The 23301-nt window shown below is 38.2% G+C and overlaps 1 protein-coding gene and 1 long non-coding RNA gene across 3 annotated transcripts; one reads left to right on the top strand and one right to left on the bottom strand.

Moving 5' to 3' along the window:
• Positions 1 to 286: 286 nt before the first annotated feature.
• LOC131426315 (uncharacterized) lies at positions 287 to 22156 on the bottom strand. Of its 2 annotated transcripts, XM_058588951.1 has the most exons (8): positions 21568 to 22156; positions 17187 to 17452; positions 9276 to 9392; positions 8685 to 9200; positions 8523 to 8596; positions 902 to 1850; positions 533 to 844; positions 287 to 469 (listed from the first exon to the last, which is right to left on the bottom strand). In XM_058588951.1, exons 2-6 carry the CDS (start codon positions 17369 to 17371, stop codon positions 1762 to 1764), a joined length of 981 nt encoding a protein of 326 aa, XP_058444934.1. In that variant the 5' UTR covers positions 17372 to 17452; positions 21568 to 22156; the 3' UTR covers positions 287 to 469; positions 533 to 844; positions 902 to 1761. The 2 variants fall into 2 exon arrangements, with proteins under 2 accessions (XP_058444934.1, XP_058444933.1); XM_058588950.1 differs by having other exon boundaries at positions 533 to 1850.
• On the top strand, positions 6353 to 6738 carry LOC131426316 (uncharacterized). Its single transcript, XR_009229070.1, has 3 exons — positions 6353 to 6402; positions 6536 to 6631; positions 6699 to 6738. It is a non-coding gene; the product is annotated as an uncharacterized LOC131426316 (long non-coding RNA).
• Positions 22157 to 23301: the final 1145 nt, after the last annotated feature.

The raw sequence follows: 23301 nt of genomic DNA, 5'->3' as shown, positions 1-23301 counted from the left end.
TACAACCAAGTTTTGCTTATCACGACTATCTAATGACAATGCACCATATGACAATGTGTTCTGCACACCTTGTATTGTGTTTCTGAGACCAGTCAGAGCAATAGTTTGCTCCTCCAATTCAGAAATCTCTATCACTTTGTTAGGTCCGCCTCCCGTGGCACGCAGCTCCTTCGAATTGTGGGCCAGTTTTCTCTTCAGGTTCGACTTGTAATCACACCACACCTAAAATATAAAATAGTGAGGAATTATTATTAAATGAATTAATTAAAATTAAAAAAAACTTGCCTTTTTCCACCCTGTTGTGTCTCTGACAGGCGGTCCCAAACTGTTTAATTCCGTTGCCAAAGAATTCCAGAAAGGCGCAACGTTCACCTTCGAAAATCCTTTTGCAACATCCGGTCTTGTTTCCAATAAAGCTATCATTCGCGCGAATTGTTGTTTCGATGTAGATTTTATCTTTACTGAATCCCTGGAAGACAAGAATTTGGGTTGAAAAAAATTATATTATAGAAACAAAACAAAAATCACTTACATGTTAATTCCGCCACGTGAAAATCTCGTATCTAGGATACAGAAAGCGATTTGTTTGGAGTCAAACGTTACTGAGATTAGAGTTGACATTTTAAACGAGCGATGTTCGAATAACGGATTTCTTCGATCGAAATCAATAATAGAATTTGATCGATTCGATCGAATCAATTCGAAACGTCGTAATCAAGAATAAGGGTGATTATTACGTCATCCATTACTTCTTATTTTAATATAAACAACTAAGCAAACAACTATCATCTCCAACATGATTCGTAATACTATGTAGTAGTTCCGTTTATTACAAAGTCGACAGCTAACAACTATGTTTTGAGAAGAAAATTACAACAGACTAAAATTTCAATTAACATACTTGAGTTCATTTTCAAAGCCTCCGCAATCGAGAATATGATTAACCAGCTGAACGAGGTTCGTTCTCGCAGAAGTTTTCGGACGTCATTAACGTAGCAAAGCTTCGTGCACGCCGGAGGAAAGGTTCTGCAAAACGATTTCAATGCCGGCCCATTCATGAGACAAGAAACGTCCACCTCCAGGCTATAATGCGGCGCTTTTTCGGCTAAGCTCTCACCACAACTGAAACCGTAAAAAACGGCGAGTAGAAGGGAAAACGAAAACCGCAAGAACTAGAACGCATTCATTGGTTGGTGTGAGGTGCGGTAAGTGAAGGGAAACCGGCTCTAGAACCGGCGAATGCAGTAAACATAATTGTCGGAGAGGCTATGGGGGTTTGCGTTCGCTGGGCTTGTTTGAAAACGAATTTAAAAATCAATTCGTTTTTTTTCTCGCGTTTTGAACATTTCAATGAGGCACTTGTCTTATGCAAAAACGGTTACTTCAGCCGTGTCTCGAATTACGTATCTCAGAGTAAACTTTAGTTAGATCTTAGACCTATACAAATTTTTAACAACAATAAATAACAATCACATAAATCACAACATCATTTCCGTTCCGAATTCCATTCATACGGTGCGGTTGTTCGGGAAACCGCGTGTTGATCTCGAGTGCTAAGTGCTTCGCCACCCGGTCGCCTTCAGTCAACGACCCATCGGATGCCTCCTCACCCAGCACTATTATTTTTTCTCACTTATCGTGGTGCTGTTTTAATAATCTCTCGTTCGTGTTGTTGCAGATTTTTTTTCTGTTATTATTATTTGCGCTTGTTTCCTATTTTGCTACACAAACAACTTTCCTGTGGGGCCACGACTGCCGACATTAGAAACCTTCGCGCGCCTTGCGGAACTTCATGCCAGTCGGAGTTTCCTCGACGCACGGCACCTGCACCAGGTTGAAGTAGATCGACCCTGCAAAGAAATGAAAGGAAAGGCCGAAGTTTAGTTAAACCGTGGGAATATGAAAACGGTCTGCTTTGCGGATTGTAGGTTCGGGACAGTGGCGTTGGTTGAGCTGCTATTCATTTCTTTTTGGGAATCACTTGGAAGACACGTTTGGCGGCAATCTCTCCTGTAGATTGGTCTATTTATGGAACCAGAATTCGAAGAACAGAACTCCTTTGAGACAAGGAATTCAAAGGCGAATTTGTACAGCTTGTATTGTGCGAGGTGAAGTTTTATTTTCCGTCGTCCATAGCAACGCTATTTTTGCTCGGTGAACCAAAGCCGGTAAAAACTTTCTGCGTGTGCTGTGATGTTCTGTTTATCGCTTCGAAATAATCGAAATAACTTTTCGCTATATTTGTCAAAAACTTTAACAGTAAAAAAGGTAGGGCGGAACTAGTTCTTATACGGATCAGAAGCGATACATTTGTTCATGGTGACCTTTTTTTACTACGAAGTAACCATTCTCGAAATATTAAGACAATTTTGTGAAATTGCGTTGTCACAATTTTAAATCACCACTTATTTTGTTGAAATCGACGATTGGATTTTTTGATCGAAGTTCGATTATAAGACGACACTTCCAGCTTGCTTGCAGGGCTTGTAGCTTGCATTGTCAAAAACGTCCCTGTGAAAACTTTGCTTGACATTGCAGAATAAGAGACCTATATTAAAGAGAAACTGGTCGCTTGAGAGTATATGTTACTGAGCAGACCACTTGCCTTGCTTGGAAAATTGTCTGTGCTCGCAGTCTCAGTTAACTGTTACTAATCGTAACATGCGTTATTTTTTTTATGTTGTAAGTGTTACGAAGTGTTACATAAGTTACTTTTTTTGTATATTATAGAGTTGCGCTGTTTTTTAGGATTGTTTAAGTTATAGGAGTAACGTAGCATTACATGCGATACATTTGTATGTTACATGTGTTATGAAGCGTTACATGCGTTAATTTTCTGTAAGTATAATATAAATCACAATTACCAAGCTATCCAGTCAACAAACGGTTTACATTTGATCCAAGCAAGTCTGTCAGAGCATGCACCCGTTTTGTATGGCTTCTAGTGACGCTCACTACCTGACAGCAACATTATCCTGGCATATTTCGCTTATATTTATAGATTCGTGTGCATGAACTTCACCTTTGGTCTGAATAACCAATCAGGGAATGCTACCCTACTGATTTGTCGCTTACTCATACGCTGACAAAGTGTCTTGGATGTTTAGCAGGCAAAATAGAACACTGCTCGCTATTGATCGATATTTTAATCATATGCACATAAAAATATGTGGCTTTATCCGTTCAAATCGATGCATAGAAATATTTCCAATCAGTGGGTGAAATAACATGAAAAATCGACTGAGCTGCAAGTGTACAAAACCTGATTACTTTCTTTTGTATAGCAAATAAAGATGTGTTCCACATGGTTTAGAGTAAATCCGTACTAAAATAGTAGTGCAATACGAACTGCGCACAAGACGAGTGTAAATAAAACCAACATTCAGCTGCTTTGCGTTAGATAAAACGAAACGAATCCAGCAACTTTCTGCATGTTGCTATTTTTGTGGCAGTTAGGAACGCCCATTTTACAAAAAGTTTGAAACTACGTAAAAAACTCTTCACAAAAATGGCTTCAGTATTGAGTCAATCCGCACTGTGAGCAGTTCTGCTGCGGGATGGATATCTAGTGATAGTGAGCTACAAGCAAACAACCATTCCCTGGCACACTGTTCTGGTGAAAAGCGAACGAATCTGGAATCTGCTTCGTTCATCGTTCGCACCGTTGAATTATCCTTTCCGTGCTCCGTTCGCAGCGCGCGTTTCAAATTTCAAACAAGAGCGATTACATCATTCAGCTGCTGGTCGTTTGCAATCGAGAAAAATACACCGGAAAGTGAACAACAATGGAACTAATTCGACAAAATTGGGCTCTTCTGCGACCTATACATGTTTACTAAAGATCTATAAAAAAATACTTGTCTGTTGAAATATGCAAATGGGATGTTAAAATAATCCATTTAGTGCAAATCTGTAATAAAATCACCACTTTAATGCACCGTTCGCAGTACGAGTTTCTCACCAAACAAGTGCAAATAAAACCAGCATTTAGCTGCTTTGCATCGCGAATGCTGAAATCCCGAACTGCCGACGACAGATTTTTATGCCATTATTCTAAACGCTTATAACTCAGTCATTTCAAGATAGATTTTGACCATCGAACTACCAATTGCTTCGAAATCATTCAAATTAGATGTGAATTTGTCTTCTTTGTTTGCAGAATACAATTTGGATGTGAATTTGTCTTCTACGATTTTTATATCCAATGTAACAACATCGTTCTTGATTCATGCAACCAGAAATATAAGTAGCAATCAATGATGAAGTTCTCAGTCGTCTGAGATAAATTACTTAGCAATAAAAAAGCAAAACTCATAACGCGTGTTTATAATTCTCTGTTATGGACGACGGTACTGGGGCAGTGAAGAATGTCTCAACCAGTTTACCACCAGCACGAAAAAATATATCAGTCTTATTTATTATTAGAAAGGCTCTTTCCAGGGCCCAAAAAATCACAAATAGCTATTAATATTTTACTTTTATTCATTTATCGAACTGGCAAATTTAGAAGCAGTATTGTATTCATTTTTACATGCACAATGATGATGAGGCAACTTGAATTAACTTGACATTCTGTAAATTACATGACCAGAATACTGCAATGATAGTGGTCATTATAGCATTCAAATCTGGTAAAAATACATTCGTGGCACTAGCCCAAGTCAACTCATTCGCCTAATCATTTCCATTAAAACTAGAATGGCCGGGTAATTATTACTTTTTATACAAAATTTTTGGTGATTTTTTCAATTGAAACTGCAGATCTGCGAGTGGATAAATTTGAAACAGTGAGTGAAGTGAAACAGCGAGTGAATAAATTTGAAACATAATTCTACACGAATAATGAAAAGACCCAATCTCGCAACAGATGCACTAATCAAATACAGTACTACGTCAATTTCATGGTTATGTCTGTGACATTCGTCCGCCTGTCACGATTAAATCAATCGATAATGTATTCGTTTTACGGTTTACCTTGTTTATTGCACGATAATTGGAGATTTTCGGGTCGATTTCCGCGCAATAACTTGTCGGTTTACCTAAAATACTGCAGATAGTGTTTTACGACATCAAGTGGAAGTAATTTTCTAAATTCGAGTCACAAAGAAACTCAAAACATCGCAGTGTTTAGGGCTCAAAGTGCGAGGGGCCCACCAGTGTTAGATAGCCGATGACATTCTACCCACTTCTAGTTTTTTTTTTATTAATAACAGAGCCATACTGCTGCAGAGCTACAAAACCACATGTGGAAAAGTGTTACAAAATGTTTCAAGGCAAGTCTTGGAGTTCAGATGCTAAAAAGTGTCGCGTAGAACTATATGGAAAGTGGCCCTTACATCATTACTGCCCTTACACGTTCATTAAAAATGACATTACTGAACCACTGAAGCTTTACCTTTGACAGGCGTATGTTTGTTTCAATCTAGTTCCTCATGAAAAACAGTGTTGAAGAAAATGGCTTTCTTGATACATGGTAAAAGCTTTTTTTTTCGAAAAAAAATAAACAAATACATTTTAATGGCTTAATACTACACTGAGCAAAATACCATAGTAACCGTATCCTGTTTTCCATTGTCATTTCAACTATACGCTTAAATAGTAGCAACAATCATGATATATGACTATTCACCATCTGTATTGTATAAATTACTAGACAACAAAGACTACGACTTGACTAAACTATTTGTATTTATGACTTTTCTGGCATGGTCATCCTGACAATGGTAGTCATCTCAAATATAAGAACAAATAGTTAAAATCACAATTTCTAGTAAGGTGAAATTGCTTTCGAGCCTTGATATATCTCGATGAACATTAGAAAAGGTCCCAAGTGCAAATGACAGTTTCTCTTGGTTAACTTTCTCTTTCAATTATTGCCGTAAATTCTAGTAATTTCCAAGCAATTCTACAGTTTCTATCGAAAGTTGATGGTTTTTGCTATTATCCTATGTGAAGTGTTAGATGGAAGGATTGCTGATTGAGCCGTAATACTCGAAAGAGAAAGTAAACAAAGAGAAACTCTCATTTGCACTTAGGACCTTTTCTCGTATTTGTCTTCATATATGAGGAGCTAAATAGTTATTGCTACCATGTAAATATGTCCACAGTATAATAATGTTACCATAAATAGATACATGGTATAAAAGAAATTATGAAGTTTGAAAACACTATTCATGTAGTCCATATCAACAGAATTTATGTAGTAAGCACATTATCGTATAGTGTTTTTTAACCGACTATGTTTTTCATTTGTGCTGACTATACAAATGGTCAATAAACGGGTGTACTTTGTTATTGTCACATAAAGTTACAATACAGCAGACAATTTCGTAACACTTCAGTGATAGATTTGAAAAAAAAGTATATTGTGACTTATATTGTGCAATTTGGAAGGTCTTGCAGGTGAGTAAATTTTGTAGCCTTACTAGTTTCCGTCGTTGAAATTAAATTTTTCAACAATTTTGCCGGTAACGGCTGTTTTCTAGAGAAATCGACGTCCTGTATAATTTTTATTATTCGTTATCGGTCGCAGTAGAAACAACATCAAGCGATTGATGAAAACGACGAACATCATCCGATTCCCGGATTCAAATCGCTCGAATCCGACGGAAAAAATAACAATATATGGCAGGTGGGCATTGAGGTTTGCATCTGGACTTGGCTATTAATTTCTTCCATGCTGCCCATTCCTGCTTCAGGAAAAACTTCACCGAACAGAGCCTGGGATCAACAATTGCAACCAAGCAATGCTGCTCTGTGTCTACGTTGATAATCAATATTTCACCAGGCACATCATCATTTGATTTGATGCAAAAATAAAATAGAATTCAATGAAATTATTTTGTTGTTCTTGTTCTAGAATTCAAATTCATAAAACTTTTTAACATTAGCTCATGGTTTGCTGATTTTCAGCATTGTTGAATCAACCACTGCCTTTAGTTTCGAAATAACTAGAAGTGAAATGTCAAAAATACCATGGCTCTGGTTATAGCGAAAACTACAATGTAAATAAAGATTCGGTCATGGTTAGCCTAACCATCTCAATCGTATTAGTTATTCATACAATATACTGTTCAATATTACTATTCTAGAGCCGATACCATTTATAGTAAACATGAACTTGACTATTGTTGAAATCATCTGATTTAATAGTCGGCTGAAAACCACCATACTCGCATGGTCAGGTTGGCCCTCTGTATAGTAACTGTTACCATAATATTTTTCTGAGTGTATGTTCACACTATGAGTTAAAACATGTTATAACTCCGATTTCATGTTTTGAGCGAAATAACATGTTTTACTTTTGCGTTATTTCATATTCATAAACGTCACATTAAAACATGTTTTCCCGAAATAACATGATATAATTGTCAGTAAAGCACAACCCTGCTAGCATTTTTCTTCACTTTTCGACTATGTCAATTGACAAGCTGTTCAACAACAGCAGTTTTTCATCAAAGTAGCCATGTAATCATAATAAAACAAAACTGAAAACTGGTACCAACGTTGCCAGGTATACAGATTTCTCGGTATTTATACAGATTTTTGACCTCTATATCACAATACAGGTATGTTCTCCCAAAATACCGATAATTCACGGATCACACAGATAAGTACCGATTATGATTTTTAGCTTGAGTAGACATGAGAAAAGGTTGTCGTGGGACCTTTTTTTCGCTCACCTTTTCGACTACATATGTAGAAGAGATATTGATACAGACAGATTTTTGCGCCGACTACATATTTTAGGAAAAATGACCTGGCAACGCAGATAGGTACAACCATTTTTCTTAGTGTGAACAGTGCGGTTTTAACTTTATATTACTCTCGTTAAAACATGTTATTTTCGGCCAGTGTGAACATAGTATAACCACAACCGAGACAAACCCGGTGTTTGAAGAATAGCGTTCACCAATTGACGTAGATGAAACCGCTAACAGAATGAAGAATGCAGTTTTAGTTAACATCTGTGCGAAATGTGGAATATGTGAGCAATGCTTTTATGAACCTCCGTCCGCCTCTTATATTCAAACCATTAGGGCATATTCAGTATTGTTCTAGTTCTAGATGCATAATTTATGTCAGTTACAAAATTTAAATCTGAATTTTATAACAAGAAAAACTGGCAGCCCCAGCAGTGTTTTACTCGTGTTTCAAATATACAAAAAATAGAACGACATCGTAGACCAGTTTTGAATTTGACAGAAGAACTGGTCGAATAAATAAAACTAGAATGGCTTGCTGGGGATACGTTTGTTTCAGTTTCATTTACATTATAAACCACCCATATGAATCTTGCAGCTGCTGAATTTGCTCTTAGGCGGTTTGTAATAGTGTCTAATGAGAGATCGATGAGATTGCCGGTTCTGCGGGTCTGCAGCTACCGCGACAATGACACCGTTATACCAACCGCTTATTATCTCAACCACTTATGTCGGACGTGGTGCCCTATCACGTGTCGAGTACATTCAACCGCAGCGCACAGCAGAGATACGGAGTAAAAATCAACTACTACTACTTACCCATCACTTGAGCCGCCGAGGTGTTGGTCTTTTTGAGGCAATCGTACAACATATCGTCGCACTTACAGTGGGATCTGGAAGACGGAACACGAAAAAATAAAAGCGGAAAAGCAATTACCACAAAACACACTCAAAAACAAAAACACACGTTCCCGTTCTTACTTGGTATAGATGGAGTTATTGCTCAGATTGTACCGTTTCTGATAGGCCCGAACTTTCAGCGGGCAGAGGTCATGCGTTCGACAGCACCGATCCATAGTGGCATCGTCGCCCAGGTCGTAGTACGTATCGGCGATGTCTCCCGTCCCGCACCATTTGGTACCGGGGATGATCCCGCTGAGCAGTGAAAACGGACTGGTATAGAAGAGTCCCCGTTTACTGCTGCCCCCCTTCGAATCCTTACCACCATTGGCGATGAGTTGAAAAATGCCCATCGGCGCCGATGTCGTTGAATCGTTACCACCGGGACTGTCCTCCTCGGTGTCGGTGCCGGTATCCATCCGAAACGCAACATTTTCATGGTCGGGAGCCGGGGTTGCTCGGAAATGGTTTTTCGAATTCAGTCGATCCACCTGTTCGCACTGATCCATCAGTTTCATCATATCCCGAAAGGAGATCTCCAGTGGACGATTGATTGAGGAAAGGTTCCGGAGTAGTTCGTGGCCTTCGATTTCGTTGCTGGTTGAAAGATGAAAGAAATCACAAAATCAGTACCGATTTTCCAAAGCATTTTATTCCGCAAAAGATACCCACTAAATTTCAATCAGCTCGCATCCGATAAGCATCTTTTGAGGTCCCAGTTCGACAACGGCCACTGTTTGATCGTGGAAATAGATCATCCGTAGTGACCCAGCATCCAGGCGGCGATCGCTGAAAAGAGCATAAAAATCATTGCTTTTTGTGTGAAATTCCGCACCATCCCATGTGCCACAAGGTCAGCTAGGTAAGAAAAACGAGAAGCAAAACAAAAATTGATAATTGGATACGAGCAATCATCCAACAGGAATAGGTCAACGCAACGATCAGTTATGGTTTGCCCCATTTCGGGCAGATGTGGTAATTGCCGTGGTCTGTTGCGTGCGGCAAATTCCCACTCTCTGGAACGTTATGAATAAACGCTTCAACTGACACGAAAAATAGAAGATAGCGGAAAGTGTTGCGTCTGTTCGAATGGAGGAGAAAAAACAAACAATGTTGTTGCACCTTGTCGTTTATCGGTAGGTACATCAGTACGAGTCGACTGTAAACAGACCGCTCCGGTGGTCATGAGCCGGGCGCGAGTCTGATTTCGATAGCTCAGCTTTGCCAAGCTCGTAAAACAAGCAACAAGATTAATTACGGCCGGGTTGAGAAATTGTACATTGCACTCAGCACCACAAAGTGCTTGTGATACCGTGGATACCACCGTAAACCAGATTCAGGTTTTGAAAGAGAGCGTCCACTGAACATGTGAACCACCACCTGCAATGATATTCTGCAATGTGTCATATGTCTTGGACGGAACGTGAAATGCAACCAATGAAAGCCGTTTCGTGGGATATCGCATTGTGTTGTGAACTTGACAACTGAATTTCACGGCCTACTGCCGGACACTGTGTAGCCAGGGTTTCCACATTTGAATTTACATTTTTCAGAAAAATCTGTATCGGGGGATCAAAAACCTGTATTGAATCGAAGCACAACGGTATGAAACCAAAACTTTTCTTGGTCTGAATTGTATGTTGTAATTGAAAAAAAAAACACTGCAAGTTATTTTTGCGTATGAACCTCTCGAAATGATGTTTTGATGGAAAATTTTAAAATCCAATCTGAAACTTTCGTTTATTAGGTTTAATGCAATTGGCAATCTTTCTTTTTCACTACCTTACGTTATGACCGAGGCCATCATGTTTCCATCTTATCAAAAGCAAGTTTTGAAAGCATAAGGAATTAAGTTACACCAGTTGCAAAAATAAATGAGCATAGAAAAATCTTTGCTAGCAGATAGGACTATGCTAACTGTCTTCAATATTCTCATTTATTAAAGTTAATTAAAGAACTGTCCCAGAAAGTATGGACGCAACCAAAAACCGCTGCCATTTCGCAATGGTTCAGAATCTGTCAATTTTTATGGCTACGTCCTGTTGTTTACACTTTTATCTAATCACTTGTGCAGTTGTTTTTTCGTTTTCATTAGTTTGTTTCGAAATGCGTGGACTTTCAGCAGAACAATGTTCTTCGTGCTAAAGAACGTTTGAATCTTCGAACCTATAAGAAGCAGAAACAAACAAAACGTAGTCCGAAACAAGAAGCATTGATCAGGCCGAGGGTTCGAAAGCTTTACAATACGATTCTTGCTGGAAATTTGAACTGCATAATCATGGACGACGAAACCTACGTGAAACTCGATTACAAATCTCTGCCGGGACCACAATATTATACGGTGCGAAAAGGGTAAGTGTTGAACCAGTCCGAGACATCGATTGAAGTCGGAAAATTTGGTAAGAAAGCTATGGTCTGGCAAGCAATTTGTAGCTGCGGTAAGATTTCGAAACCCTTTATCACCACTGCTTCAATGAACAGCGAAATATACATCAAGGAATGTTTATAGAAACGACTTCTACCCATGATTCGAAGCCACAAGGAACCTATTGTCTTCTGGCCAGATCTTGCTTCTTGCCACTACTCGAAATCAACGGTAGAATGGTATACTGCCAAAAATGTCACTTTCGTCCCATGAATCCCATCAAAAGACATGAATCCACCAAATTGCCCACAACTTGGACCAATTGAGGAATTTTGGGCATTAACGAAGGCACATCGTAGGAAACATGTCTCGGTAGCCGAAACCATTCAACAGTTCGAAAAAGATGGAAAAAAACTGTCAAAACTTGGCGCCAAGAAGTCTGTACTGAATTTAATGAGGAACGTTCGCAAGAAGGTGCGCCAGCTAGTCTACAATGGCTAAGTAGCAAATGTTGAGAATAATATTCTGTTGTTGTATCGAATAAATTTGAATATTTAACACTGGTGAATTATTTACAGCGAAATAAAAGTGCGTCCATACTTTCTGGGACAGTCTTTAACACAAAATCAGGATAGTTTTATTTCGAGAAAAAACAGTACCATTATTGAATATATTTTAACTCGATCATTATTCATCGAAAATCTGTATTCCTTTCCAAAAATCTGTAATATGTATGTACAGAATCTTGGTCACACATTTATCTGAAAAATCTGTAAAATACAAATTAATCAGTATATGTGGCAACCCAGTGTGTAGCAGATAGTAACCATCATTACCACGGTTTCCACGTGAAAATCACCGTTGAAAACGAAAACGCCAAGAACCAAATAGGGCTATCGTACAAACTCGTCATCTCATCAGTAGAGTCGCCATATTGATTTGCCGATTACTTGACTTTCAATCAACGAATTGTGATAAAATCGGCTACAATATCTTTGCTTCGACTTCAAGAAGTAATCTCGCAGAAAAACATAGTTCGAAAATTATGCAATACTGCATTTTATAGCGACGCAAAAACTCTTATCCTTAAGCTCAATCCATCGAACAGAAACAGCAGATCTCACTCCAACTAATGGTTTCCGTATATGAGATGACTACTGGAGCCGTTACCCTACAACTAATAATACGAGATACTCCGACAAATTTTCTGTCACACTTTCGGTTTACCTTTTTGAATGTTCTATGTAACTGGCAACGCTGCAATGCGGACAATTGATTCACCATGTATACCACACACTTAAATATTTTAGCTGAGTCTCGGCAAAAAAAATGCCGAGATTCGCACAGCCGAGTAATCAGCAATCATCTCGGCAAAAATAAAATAACTGAGCGTCTCGGCACCCTCAAATTGAACAAACGTCAAATATTGCCGAAATCGTCAGCATAAGATTTACTGTTTGCTCAGTGAAACGTTCGCTGAATATTCGGCAATCCAATAAAACGAAAAAATGAAAAAAAAAAACAAATTACCGAATCATTAGTAATTAAAAATCTAGTCAATTTTTTTTGTTTGTAATTTCTCAACATTATAAACACACCATTCAGGATCAACAATTCATTTTATTAACACTTAAAGGAGGCTTACAAATTTTTCGCCGGTAGTGCTTAAAGCCTCTACCTTAAAACATGTAGCATAATAAAAAGCGGCGTTTCTGGATGCGGCCACCTTGAGTCGAGCTGGAAATACGGTATTGTTCAAAAAATAAACTTACTTTGATCTATTGAATTTGTCCATGCATTGGGTTATTTTTTCGCATATCCCCACAAAGTTTTGTCTCGAGGACTCTTTGAGCCCCGTGTTGGGTGTTTTTCCCTTATAATGTGCTGTGATAAAATCGCTTTTTATAAAGCGAAACATGTCACTATATTTATTCAATATTTTTACTTGCAAGTGGTTCCACGTTCCAGATGATCCATTTTTTCACTCGAGAATTTCATCAGAAAATAATCGCGCAATGCGAAGCGAAAATGTAACGCGGCAATAAATGACAGCTGTCGTGCTGAATCTCGGCAACAGCTAGCGCATATTCCGAAATCTCGGCAAACGTCTCTGCTGATATCGGCATATCTGTTGTTTACTGATAAATTCAGCAAGCAATTGTGCCAAATTTCGGCAAAGTGATGCATTTTACCGAAATATCAGTGAATGCATTTAACGAAGTTCAGAAACATGCGTATTGACTACTGAGCAATCAGCAAATTTCCCAAGTAACAATTCGAATGCCTTATGGTTTTGATTATAATTTATAGGAGTTTTGTAATTGATTTTTCAATCACTACCTGTTTTATGCCAACTATAATAAGTATCTCTTTTAACCAGTAATATCATAGTTTTCAAAGCTTCTATAAAACCCTTTACCTGCACTAAAAATAAAATAAAAATAAAACAATTTGCACTAGAATAAAACCATGCAAACACTCTTAATATTGCTTTCAAAGATTTTCTTTAAAACATTATTGCCAGTTAAATTCTTTCATAAATCTAGTTTTGTGTGTGTGCGTGTTCATTCTATGACAATTCCACTCAGAGTAAATTTGAAGGTTCTAAAGTACATTTATGACACATTAGTTGTAGGCTATTTGATTTATTGCTTTTTAGGTTAAGTGTAATTTGCATTAAAAGGAATTTCATGGCCGCCATTATGATGTTCTATACCGTAGCATTTATTGACATCAAATAAACTTCGAAATGCAAAAACGAGGAAATATGTTGGACTTTCATGATTCATTTTCAGATCGTATGCACAAGTTTTATCGCCACAGAATAGTTTTATACAAAAATGACAATGAATAACAAAAAATAATTTTCATAAATCATGGAAACTTTTGCAAAAACCGCATTTATTTCAAGGCGATTAGTTATAATTCTTATTTTTATCCTTACATTCACGATAAAAATAAAAGCGCATAAAGTTTTTACGTTCGGAAAAGGTCTCAAACTCGTAATTAAAATATAATATATTCTTACTGATTGCATTCAAAGTAGACATGACACACATAGTCAAGAAAAATATCATCAAAACGACAGTTTATTCATAGCGGAATTCATTCCATCCAAAGAAATTTAATGTTGATCGTAAAGCTGGTTTCAAAATTTTCTTGAATTTGGAGTTTTAAAGCAGGTTTATGCTGATTCTTCATTTTGATTTATAAACCTTATGAAGAATGGTCCACTTTGCAGGAACATGCTCTTATAGAGGTTTTCAGTAGGTTTTCGTGGAGTTTAAAGTTTTATTGCAAGATTTATTATGTAGCATTGAAGACAGCTACAAGTATTTAATAATATTAAAAATGTTACTTGGGTTAGGTGTTGCTGATCAGTTTCGGCATTTTATTATGTCGAGCTCAAGAAATGGTTTTAAGTGTGCATGTATTATTCTGTTATAAATACTTCGACAGGAAAATTTTATAATAGACAAGGATTTTCTTGAAAAAAAAAAACTTAAGCTTAGTTTTGATCACTGCGAAAAAAGATACCGAAAACGAACGACGAAGCGATTTTTTACTGAAATTCCGGCAGCATTTTTCCAAAATACTCGTTGAATGAAAAAAGTACAAGGATCAGCCACATAGGGTTGTTCGAGCCATTAATGTGGAACAAGGCAACCAAAATTTTTAATGATCGATATTTTTAATCAATCGTCACACTTTTTAATCCGCAAATGCCCGAAATTCTGCTTAGTCTTTATTATGAACCAACACAGAACACGCGAACCCAGAATATAGACTATATTTGTCATGATTTGTATTTGTTTTTTAGCCAACGAAATTACATCAATAGCCCAAATGTATGCAATTATATGTTTATACAAGCATGCGATACAGATATCGATATTTAAGCTTATTTCGCCAAACTTGTGTTCAAGATTTGTATGCAAGTAGTTATTTTTATAGCGTTTCTTTACCATTACTACCATTCTGTGATTTCGGTTGAAACGATAAACTTTTTCTCATTTTCAATCTAGTTCATCTTATATAAATAAGAAATTAATCTTATGCACTCAAAATTTACCCTGGGATAGTTGTCAATTTCTCAGGCGAAACGACATAACATGGGATTTCATCCAATCTTTCCTGATACAAGATCAGAGCATAGCAATTAAAGCTTCAAATCGTTTTATGGCACTTTTTGTCTTGCTGTTTAGCAACAACCTACCTCTAGCAAGCTACGTGTAGGACTGAAACGTTAGCTATAATTTTGCTTATATTTATAGATTCGCATGCTTCCAACAGCTTCGCATTTGCATCGATTGATTAATCAGAGCGCTGCTTTCCCTTTGATATATCGCTTACTCCTTCAAAACCGTCGACTATGGCAGGGAAATCCTGTATGCCGGAGATTTTTTGCAGACAAAATAGGACACTGCTAGCTAATAATCAACATTTTAATGATATACAATTAAAAATACATGGCAATGAACATTCAAATCAATACGTAGAAATATTTCCAATCAAATGGTGACATAATATTAATAATTGATACAAAATTGACTGAGCTGTAATTGTTCAAAACCTGACCACATTTCTACGTGTATATTTCTTGAGTTTCTAGTTTGCACCACTATATAGAAAACAAAAATGTGTTCCACTCAATACTTTCCCAACTATTTCTTTCATTATTTTTGGGATATATAGTGCAATAAAACCGTAGATTCTTAACTCGTTTCGTTTTCAAATCCGAAAACCTAATCGTAAGCTGAACATTTGAGGTGTTTTTTGAAATCCGAAAACCCATTTCAATCCCGAATTTCAACCAAAAGAAAACAGACACAAAAAATACCGAGCCATTCGTTAGATCCATTTGATTAACAGTTCACGGTTGTTGTTGGACAATTCAGCAAACATTTTATTCCCGAACGGTCAGTAATCAATTCAATTACCGAACATTTTGAAAAGTCGGTGAAAAATACCGAATTCTGTTGAATTTTATAAGTGTTTAACCAGAAATAAGAGAAATACTGGATACAAGTAAGGAAAGATTCGTTCCAACCTTTCTCCGAATTTATCACAGTAATAAATAGTATCCACAGTAAATGGATTTAGAACCTTCAGTGCTGCCAGTTGTATGGCAAATTATCAAAAGTATACTGTCACTCTGACAGCGTATCTCATAGCGTAAAACGTGTCAGTGAAAATTCATCAGAGCATTCCGTATTATAAGTTGTGTTGAGGTGAGTGACATAAACGATCTCATATGAACTCGCCAAACATCGTTTATACGATCCGTTCAAAACCGAATGGAGATGGCGGTTCCGAAGGTTTGCCGCCTAAACCAGCTTCCAAGTCACTTTGCGGCTGATATGAACCGTGGTTTGGTAAAAAAAAACAAGTTCGTCTTGCGGCTTCAAACCATAAGAAGTAAAAAAAAAACAGTAGCGAGCATAATATTGCCTACCGATCGGCTATAATTTGCACAAATCACACGTTTGATCATGCTTAATCATTGAACTTCGTGTATCCCATGCTCAAGGGTTATGGCTTATGTTCAACACGTTCCGTGCTTTCACCCGGTTTTATGTTTACCGGTCAAGTTGTGCGGTCGTATATATTTTAAACTAAAAATAACCACATATTCTCTGCCATTTTCCTTTGCAGTTTTTCAATTATCTTTCATTCGGTTTTTTCTTCATGGTTCATTCGAAACACTTCGTGCTGAGTTTAGACGTAAGACACTAGATCATAGAAGCAGCGGAAAAAAAACTAACAAACCAACTTGTTCACCTTTGTTTACACTGTCCATCGATTGTTACACATAGAAAAAAATATTTTTTTTGTTTCGTTACTTCCGAGTGCTATTTTTTATTTTAATGGAAACGACCATCGTCTCTTCGCCGGACACTTTCGCTTTGCTCGATCTGCTAACTGGGCCAAGATCAAAATGGCAGTCTGCGCAAACCTCGGCAAATTGTGGTACCAAATGAAATGAATCGATTTTCCGCTTGAAGGTTTTCAACGGTCACTTTGATCAAGCTATAGAGGCCAGTTGAATACATGAGCCGGTATGACAGCTTTGGTACTCTTTAAATCGACTGCAGCCATGCATACTGAGCAACATTTTGAACTCAACAAATCGATCACATTTCGAAATGAGGAAAAAACTGTTTTTAACTGAAAATATAAGGATAATATTGTATGATATTGAAAAATGCTAGACTTACCTATAGCTCTTCATCGCCTCCTGCAGTCTCCTCTCAACGATCTGGGTAAATCCCGGAATCTGGGACAGCTGAAAGTTAAGCGTCGGTTTCGCTTTGGCCGTCGTCAGCAGTGTCAGCACGCCACTCAACAGGATCAGCAGAAACTTCTTCAGCATTTTGGACGACCGCCACCGAAGCAGGGACATTGTGGCAACGATGACGAATGGACTTTTCGAGTTGTTGGACTTGAACCGCCGTCAAGATATTTTGCAAACTCTGGACGAACCCTGTGTGTATGAGTATAAGATCGGAATAAAGAAATATTTTGATTCGGACTACTGGACAAGGCTGACAGGTTGTTCCCAGCGCTATTGTTGATTTTGCAAATTACAATTCGTCATCCCCGAGCAGCAAACCCAAGCAAGCGGTGTAAAATTTATAATAAATGAATTTTGGTTGTCAGTGTCGGTCAAAAATTAGCATCAACTTCAAGGACGCCAGCGCGTGTACATTCGATTCGGCCAGTCAGCATTCAACGGAGCCGGTGCTACACACAATTGGTGCCGAGAGTAATAACAAGAGCAGCAGCAGCAGCAGCAGCAACGACGATGACGATGTCCAGTGCCGAATGTACCTGTAATGCCGGTTGAGCTTGACCCGCGAAGCACAATTTCATTCATCAAATTCATGTTTAACAAACAGTTACGAAACACTTCACTGGATGATGATGATGGAAATACGCTTCGATGCATCGGGGCCTATGACTGCTGATCGAAGGTCCGGCTCTCGGTTGTGCAATCTGTGTTTTGATTTGTGCAGCTTCCGAAATTAATGGATTGCGGCTGCACCTCCGGATGTTTTGGCAACATGGCATTTGCATAAGTTTCGATACGTCCGATACCTCGGTGAAAGACTAAACGGTTAAAATCGAGGATAAATTATACGTTCATTCATTCAAGTTTAGAGACACGGACTATTTTTGTTAACCTAAGATTAAAACACCACACACACCGCATAGCCCAGACATTGCTACCTCCGATCACTATTTGTTCCGGTACGATGCAGCCTGGTCTGGTTGACGAGGACTTCTCCAATTATGATGAAGTCAAAAAATGATGCGGCCAAACCGGTACAACTTTTGAAAAGGGTATTTAAAATACTTGGAATATAGAATTTGCTATTATTTTTGGTCAATGAAGTTTTAAATTTCGATAAAACAGCACGAACTTTTTTATAACCTCAAACAAATCTCAGAGGAAATTATGCTACAATTTGATCAACCGAGTGCTGGGTAGTCGTCTCGGAAATTGTATAATTACTGTGAATCTCGGCAATATATGGTAACTGTTAATTAGTACCGAACTTGTCAACAACAATTTTTCTGTTAACTCAACAAAACATCTAGGATTGAATCGTGAATTGCCGATTCGTCAGTATTCCAGCGTAGAAATAATTTTGCTTTACTATTGTATGATATATGTATTTCAGAAGCTAAGGTTAGGAAAAGCGTGTGCTATTATTGTTATTATTACTCATTTTAATTCAAAATAAATTTTAAAAAGCGAAAGCAAAAAAAAACATCACTGCCAAACACATTTCCTTCTAGTGCTCTTCAATGTTTCTATCAGAAAATGGGCAGATGTTCAAAGGTGTACACACTTAAACCCAATTCTCGAGCTCGGTAAAATAAAAACAATATAATAATATAAACAATATATTAATATTAAACATTATCCCAAAACTAAAGCAAATGCGTTCCCCAAAATTTCGAAATATGCGTTAGCTGTTGCCGAAATTCGGGAATACAACAGTCATTTACGCTTGCACCGTGCACATATTTTCTGACGAAATATTTCGTAGAAATTTTCCGATGGTCATAAAAAAATTGGAATTAGTCCAAAAGGAAGGTGTATGAATCTGCGATTTATCCAGTGAGTATAATAACTACAAATTTTTATTGATTATACATAGGAAGCTTCCTTAAATTCATTCCAGATTCTTTTTTCTCTGTCGGGTAGTCATTATAGGTTATGTCGAAGAACTTCAACGACATGTCAGTCAACAACATATTCGCCCTTCAGCGTTAAGTCCGAACTGCGAATTTCACAATTGTACGTACTCGCACCAATGCAATGTAAATGTTTTTGTATGTTTATGCGGAAATAAACTTGTATCTTGAACCCCAGTTGAATGTTTACAATTGAAAAAAAAAACGAATTCTTTGTTTACTTTCAATTGCTGAAGGCTTAGTAATTCATAAATTTCATTTCAATTTGATAGATGGTTATGCCGAGCAGACACTCAACTTTTAGCTGACAATTTCGGTAATAACTGGAGTCTGTCAAATTTGAGATTCCTGGGATTCCGCAATTTTATCTTTTACCGAGATGATTACCGAGTACTAGTAATTTGCCGAATTTGTTTTTTTCATTTGCCGATAAGTTGAGATATTTTTGCCAACCTTTCGTAGAAAATCCGTTTTACTGAGATATCAGAATATTACTTTAACGAAAAATTACACATAGATCAGTGAACAATCAGTAAAAAATCATGCTGCAGATCTAATTTGGCATTTTGTTGACTGCCGTGCACAAGAATCGGATTTAAAAGTGTAATAGTAATCGATCATATTACCGAAATCAGTATTTTGAGGTTATCAATTCACTGTGATGTCGGCGCACTTTTCAGACAACCTAGACTCGGTAAATCATCAAAGCAGTCAATATTTTTTTAGTCTAACATTTGAAAGTGGGATCGTTTGTAACCTAAAACTGCATTCGAGTAAGGTGATATGTATCGTAATGTTTTAAGCGATTATTTTGGGACTGTTCGCAAAAAGAACCCCACAGTAGAATCAAAACGCACATGGGACAAAGATCTCCGTAAAACTAATATAGTAAGTTATTGACTGGATATCGGTAAAATGTGTTCCCTTAAATTTTGAATGCTTCACTTAACCTTTACCTTTTAGTTGGAATTTGATTTGATCGTTTATTACAGCGAACGAACTAAGCTGAGAATTGAAATAGCTACTTTATACTTTGAACCTGATTATTTCTTCTTACAAAAAAACGACGAATGCACGACATAAATTATCTGTCATATACAAGAAAACCGATATTTTCGTTTGTTTTTTAAAATTTACCGAGCATCCGTTCACTCAAATCTCAAAGGTTGGACCTCTCATACGAAATCAAAACAGATACACTACGGCTACCGCAGTCGATACTAGACTCGTCTGATGAACCTTCCGACCATTGGCCTACGACGCAAAATCAATTGACCTGATCTGCATATAATAAGCATCTACTTGCTATTGACAATTGCATACATCACCGGATAATTTCAGTAATCACTCCGTCACGGATCGCAGCAAACCATGCCATCGGTTGGCCGTCTCAAGCCGGACCTTCACTGTGTATATTTACGCTTTTACGCACCGGTGACTAAGCAACCAGCTGTTTACGCACAAACAACGCAGTAATTAACCTGATTTTCCAGATCTCCAGTCTGTGAGCGAACCGGTGACGAATCGTCTCCGTCTGGCAGCGTTCGATCTTGCGAACAGTTAATTGTTCTAGCGTGCGGAAAGTTTCATTTTCCTTATCACAATGGGAAATTTTTGTTGTCGCGGGAGGAGATTCCACCCACTCATCAGCATCACAGTGATGATTGGACGGGTACGTCATCCATTGCAACATTAATACTATAAGGAATCACGAGAAACTTGTTTCCTGACTTGTTTTCTCTTCTTGCAGCGTTGCTGATCTCCTAACCGGCAGTTAGCGTGCAAAGGGGCGCGATTTTCTCTCGAAACGATTCGATTAGTGAATGATCTTTTTTTTTCATTGGTGGAGAAGGTTGCATCTCGTTGCCGCGTCTAGTCGGCTGCCGTTTCCGGCATCGTACTATGCTTCTCCGCCAACCAGCCAACCATCCATCGACGGTTGCTGAATTGTTAGTATTGTTACATATGCGAAACGTGCGGAGCGTCACACCGATGGTCGGTTCCGTGCCATCTCATTTGTTTGCTCGCCTTGCCGAGGAACTGGTTTTGTGAAAGTTTGTTTTCGATATTTTTTTCGCCAGCGACCGTACCCGCTCAGATGAGTCAATTTTCGAACCATGCACTGACAACCGTGGTAACATCCTCCGATCGATGCAATCAATTTCTGTTCCCTTAGGCTACCGCTCTTCTAGCGATGTTTGTTTTATTAAATAAATTATGAACTGCACGAATAGCCGACAAGAATTTACTAACTATCAAACAAGCTGACGGTCAACTTTTCAATTTCCCACCCATCCATTTCAGGCAGCACTTTTATAATTCATCAATCAATCAATATGAAGCCACTATGAAACACTCTCGAAAGTGTAAGTAAATAAAAACCACAACACACACCTCTCTTACGGTGCTGACCGCACTACCGACTTCTCCCATAAATCTCCGTTTCCGGCGCGTTTCGCGACTATGACCGTTTCCGAATGTCGCTTCAACCGAGTGTTATTCTTCTTCCGTACAGTGCCAAAGTACTGTTCGCGATGCTTTCCACACAAAAGCTCGATATCGACTGAGGCGAGGTAGTTTTTCTTTCTACCCACCCAACAGTAGTCGGTGCGGTCTCTGACGTCGTCGTCGTCGTCTCCGCCATCGTCTGGGAAAGTCTCGCGGCCGGTACAGAGCGGAGAAGTAGCGAGAAGTAGGTGGGTTCGTCGTGTCTGGTTTGGAGTGGCGTGATGCATCGTAGATTAGCCTAGTCGTTGTCCGTTGCGCCTATCAACCATACCCCCGAGGGGGGGTAGAAGTGATGGCCGTGGGGTACTTCTTTGCATGGTCCAGGTGGTGGTTTTCTCAAGTTTCTGGCTTTGTGCTACTGCAGATGTTCCAACCGTGAGAGTAGTCTCAACACTAATCACATTGCTTTGTTCTTCATCAACTTAGGTAATATGCAACTTCAACGTGTCCATCAATCCTAGCTATTAAAACTATCAGTAATGTTTTATTTAAGATTTTCAGTTTCGATGTGGGTAAATTTCAATTTTTGTGTGAAATTAACATATAACTTTAAGCACCTAACGAAAGACCATGTGAGAATATGATAGATCAGTTTAGCAAGGAATATGAAAAAAGCGAAAATTTTTCACTAGGACTCAAACCTTCTCCAATCCGTGGAAATGCCGTACAATTTCAGATGGTCTGGAATGTAAAACGAATAATGATAAAACAGAGTGAATTACTATTCGGTAACAGAAAACAAAATCATGTCTATGGTATCGTTTAAATTTAAAATTGACTAATTCGCAGAGTAATACGACAATACTTAAATCAGAAAGTTTAAGATGTTTCACAATATTGCATGGAGTCGCCAGTTGACATGATCAAGGCTCAGATAGCTGACTTCTTGAAGATAACAAACGACAGTGTGTACACTATCGATAATCATTTGTTTCTTGAGGAAGCTGTAGCCAAAGCGGGTGCAGCGTTTGCTTTCGATGACCAAAAACGACAACGAATCGACGATTTCCAGCGCTGGTTCATCGAAACAGTTCGAATGTTTGCGTCGATACGAGACAATGGACGAAATCTGGATCCCTCGTTTTGCTCCGGAGTCAAATCGATCGTCAGTCGAGTGGACTGCAGTCGGTGAGAACGTTAAAAGTGAACGAAAACGCAAATGAGGACCAATTAGGATCGTTCCAGAAAGAGTACCTGAGGAACAAATCAGATACTTTTATTGATTGTTTTTACATACTATTTATTCATACATAGTTCATACTTAGACGCTGCCGCTCGTTCGAACTTAACTAAAGCAAAGAAACCTAACTTTTAGTAGACCGGGCATACGAGGCGGTTTCAGGTTTGTATGCGAGAGGCCGCCACTTCCGACGACGGATCGGCGGCCAACTCAGCTAGCGGCAGCCTCAGCGATTTTGTGCCACCGAGCCATCTTGGCTTCGGTTATGTAAAAACAATATTTTTCATTAATTTTGACGAAATGTGAAATTATCCTTTCGGCAAAATTAACCTTTCGGCGAAAAGATACATTCGGAGAAGCGACTTTCGGCAAAATAGCTTTCGGAGGAATGACCCGCTCCCTGTAAAAACTACATAATGTGAAGCTGGATACCATTCACA

Source organism: Malaya genurostris, chromosome 1 (genome assembly GCF_030247185.1).
Source record: "Malaya genurostris strain Urasoe2022 chromosome 1, Malgen_1.1, whole genome shotgun sequence".
Classification (NCBI taxonomy): domain Eukaryota; kingdom Metazoa; phylum Arthropoda; class Insecta; order Diptera; family Culicidae; genus Malaya; species Malaya genurostris.
This window is presented reverse-complemented; position numbering and strand designations above follow the sequence as displayed.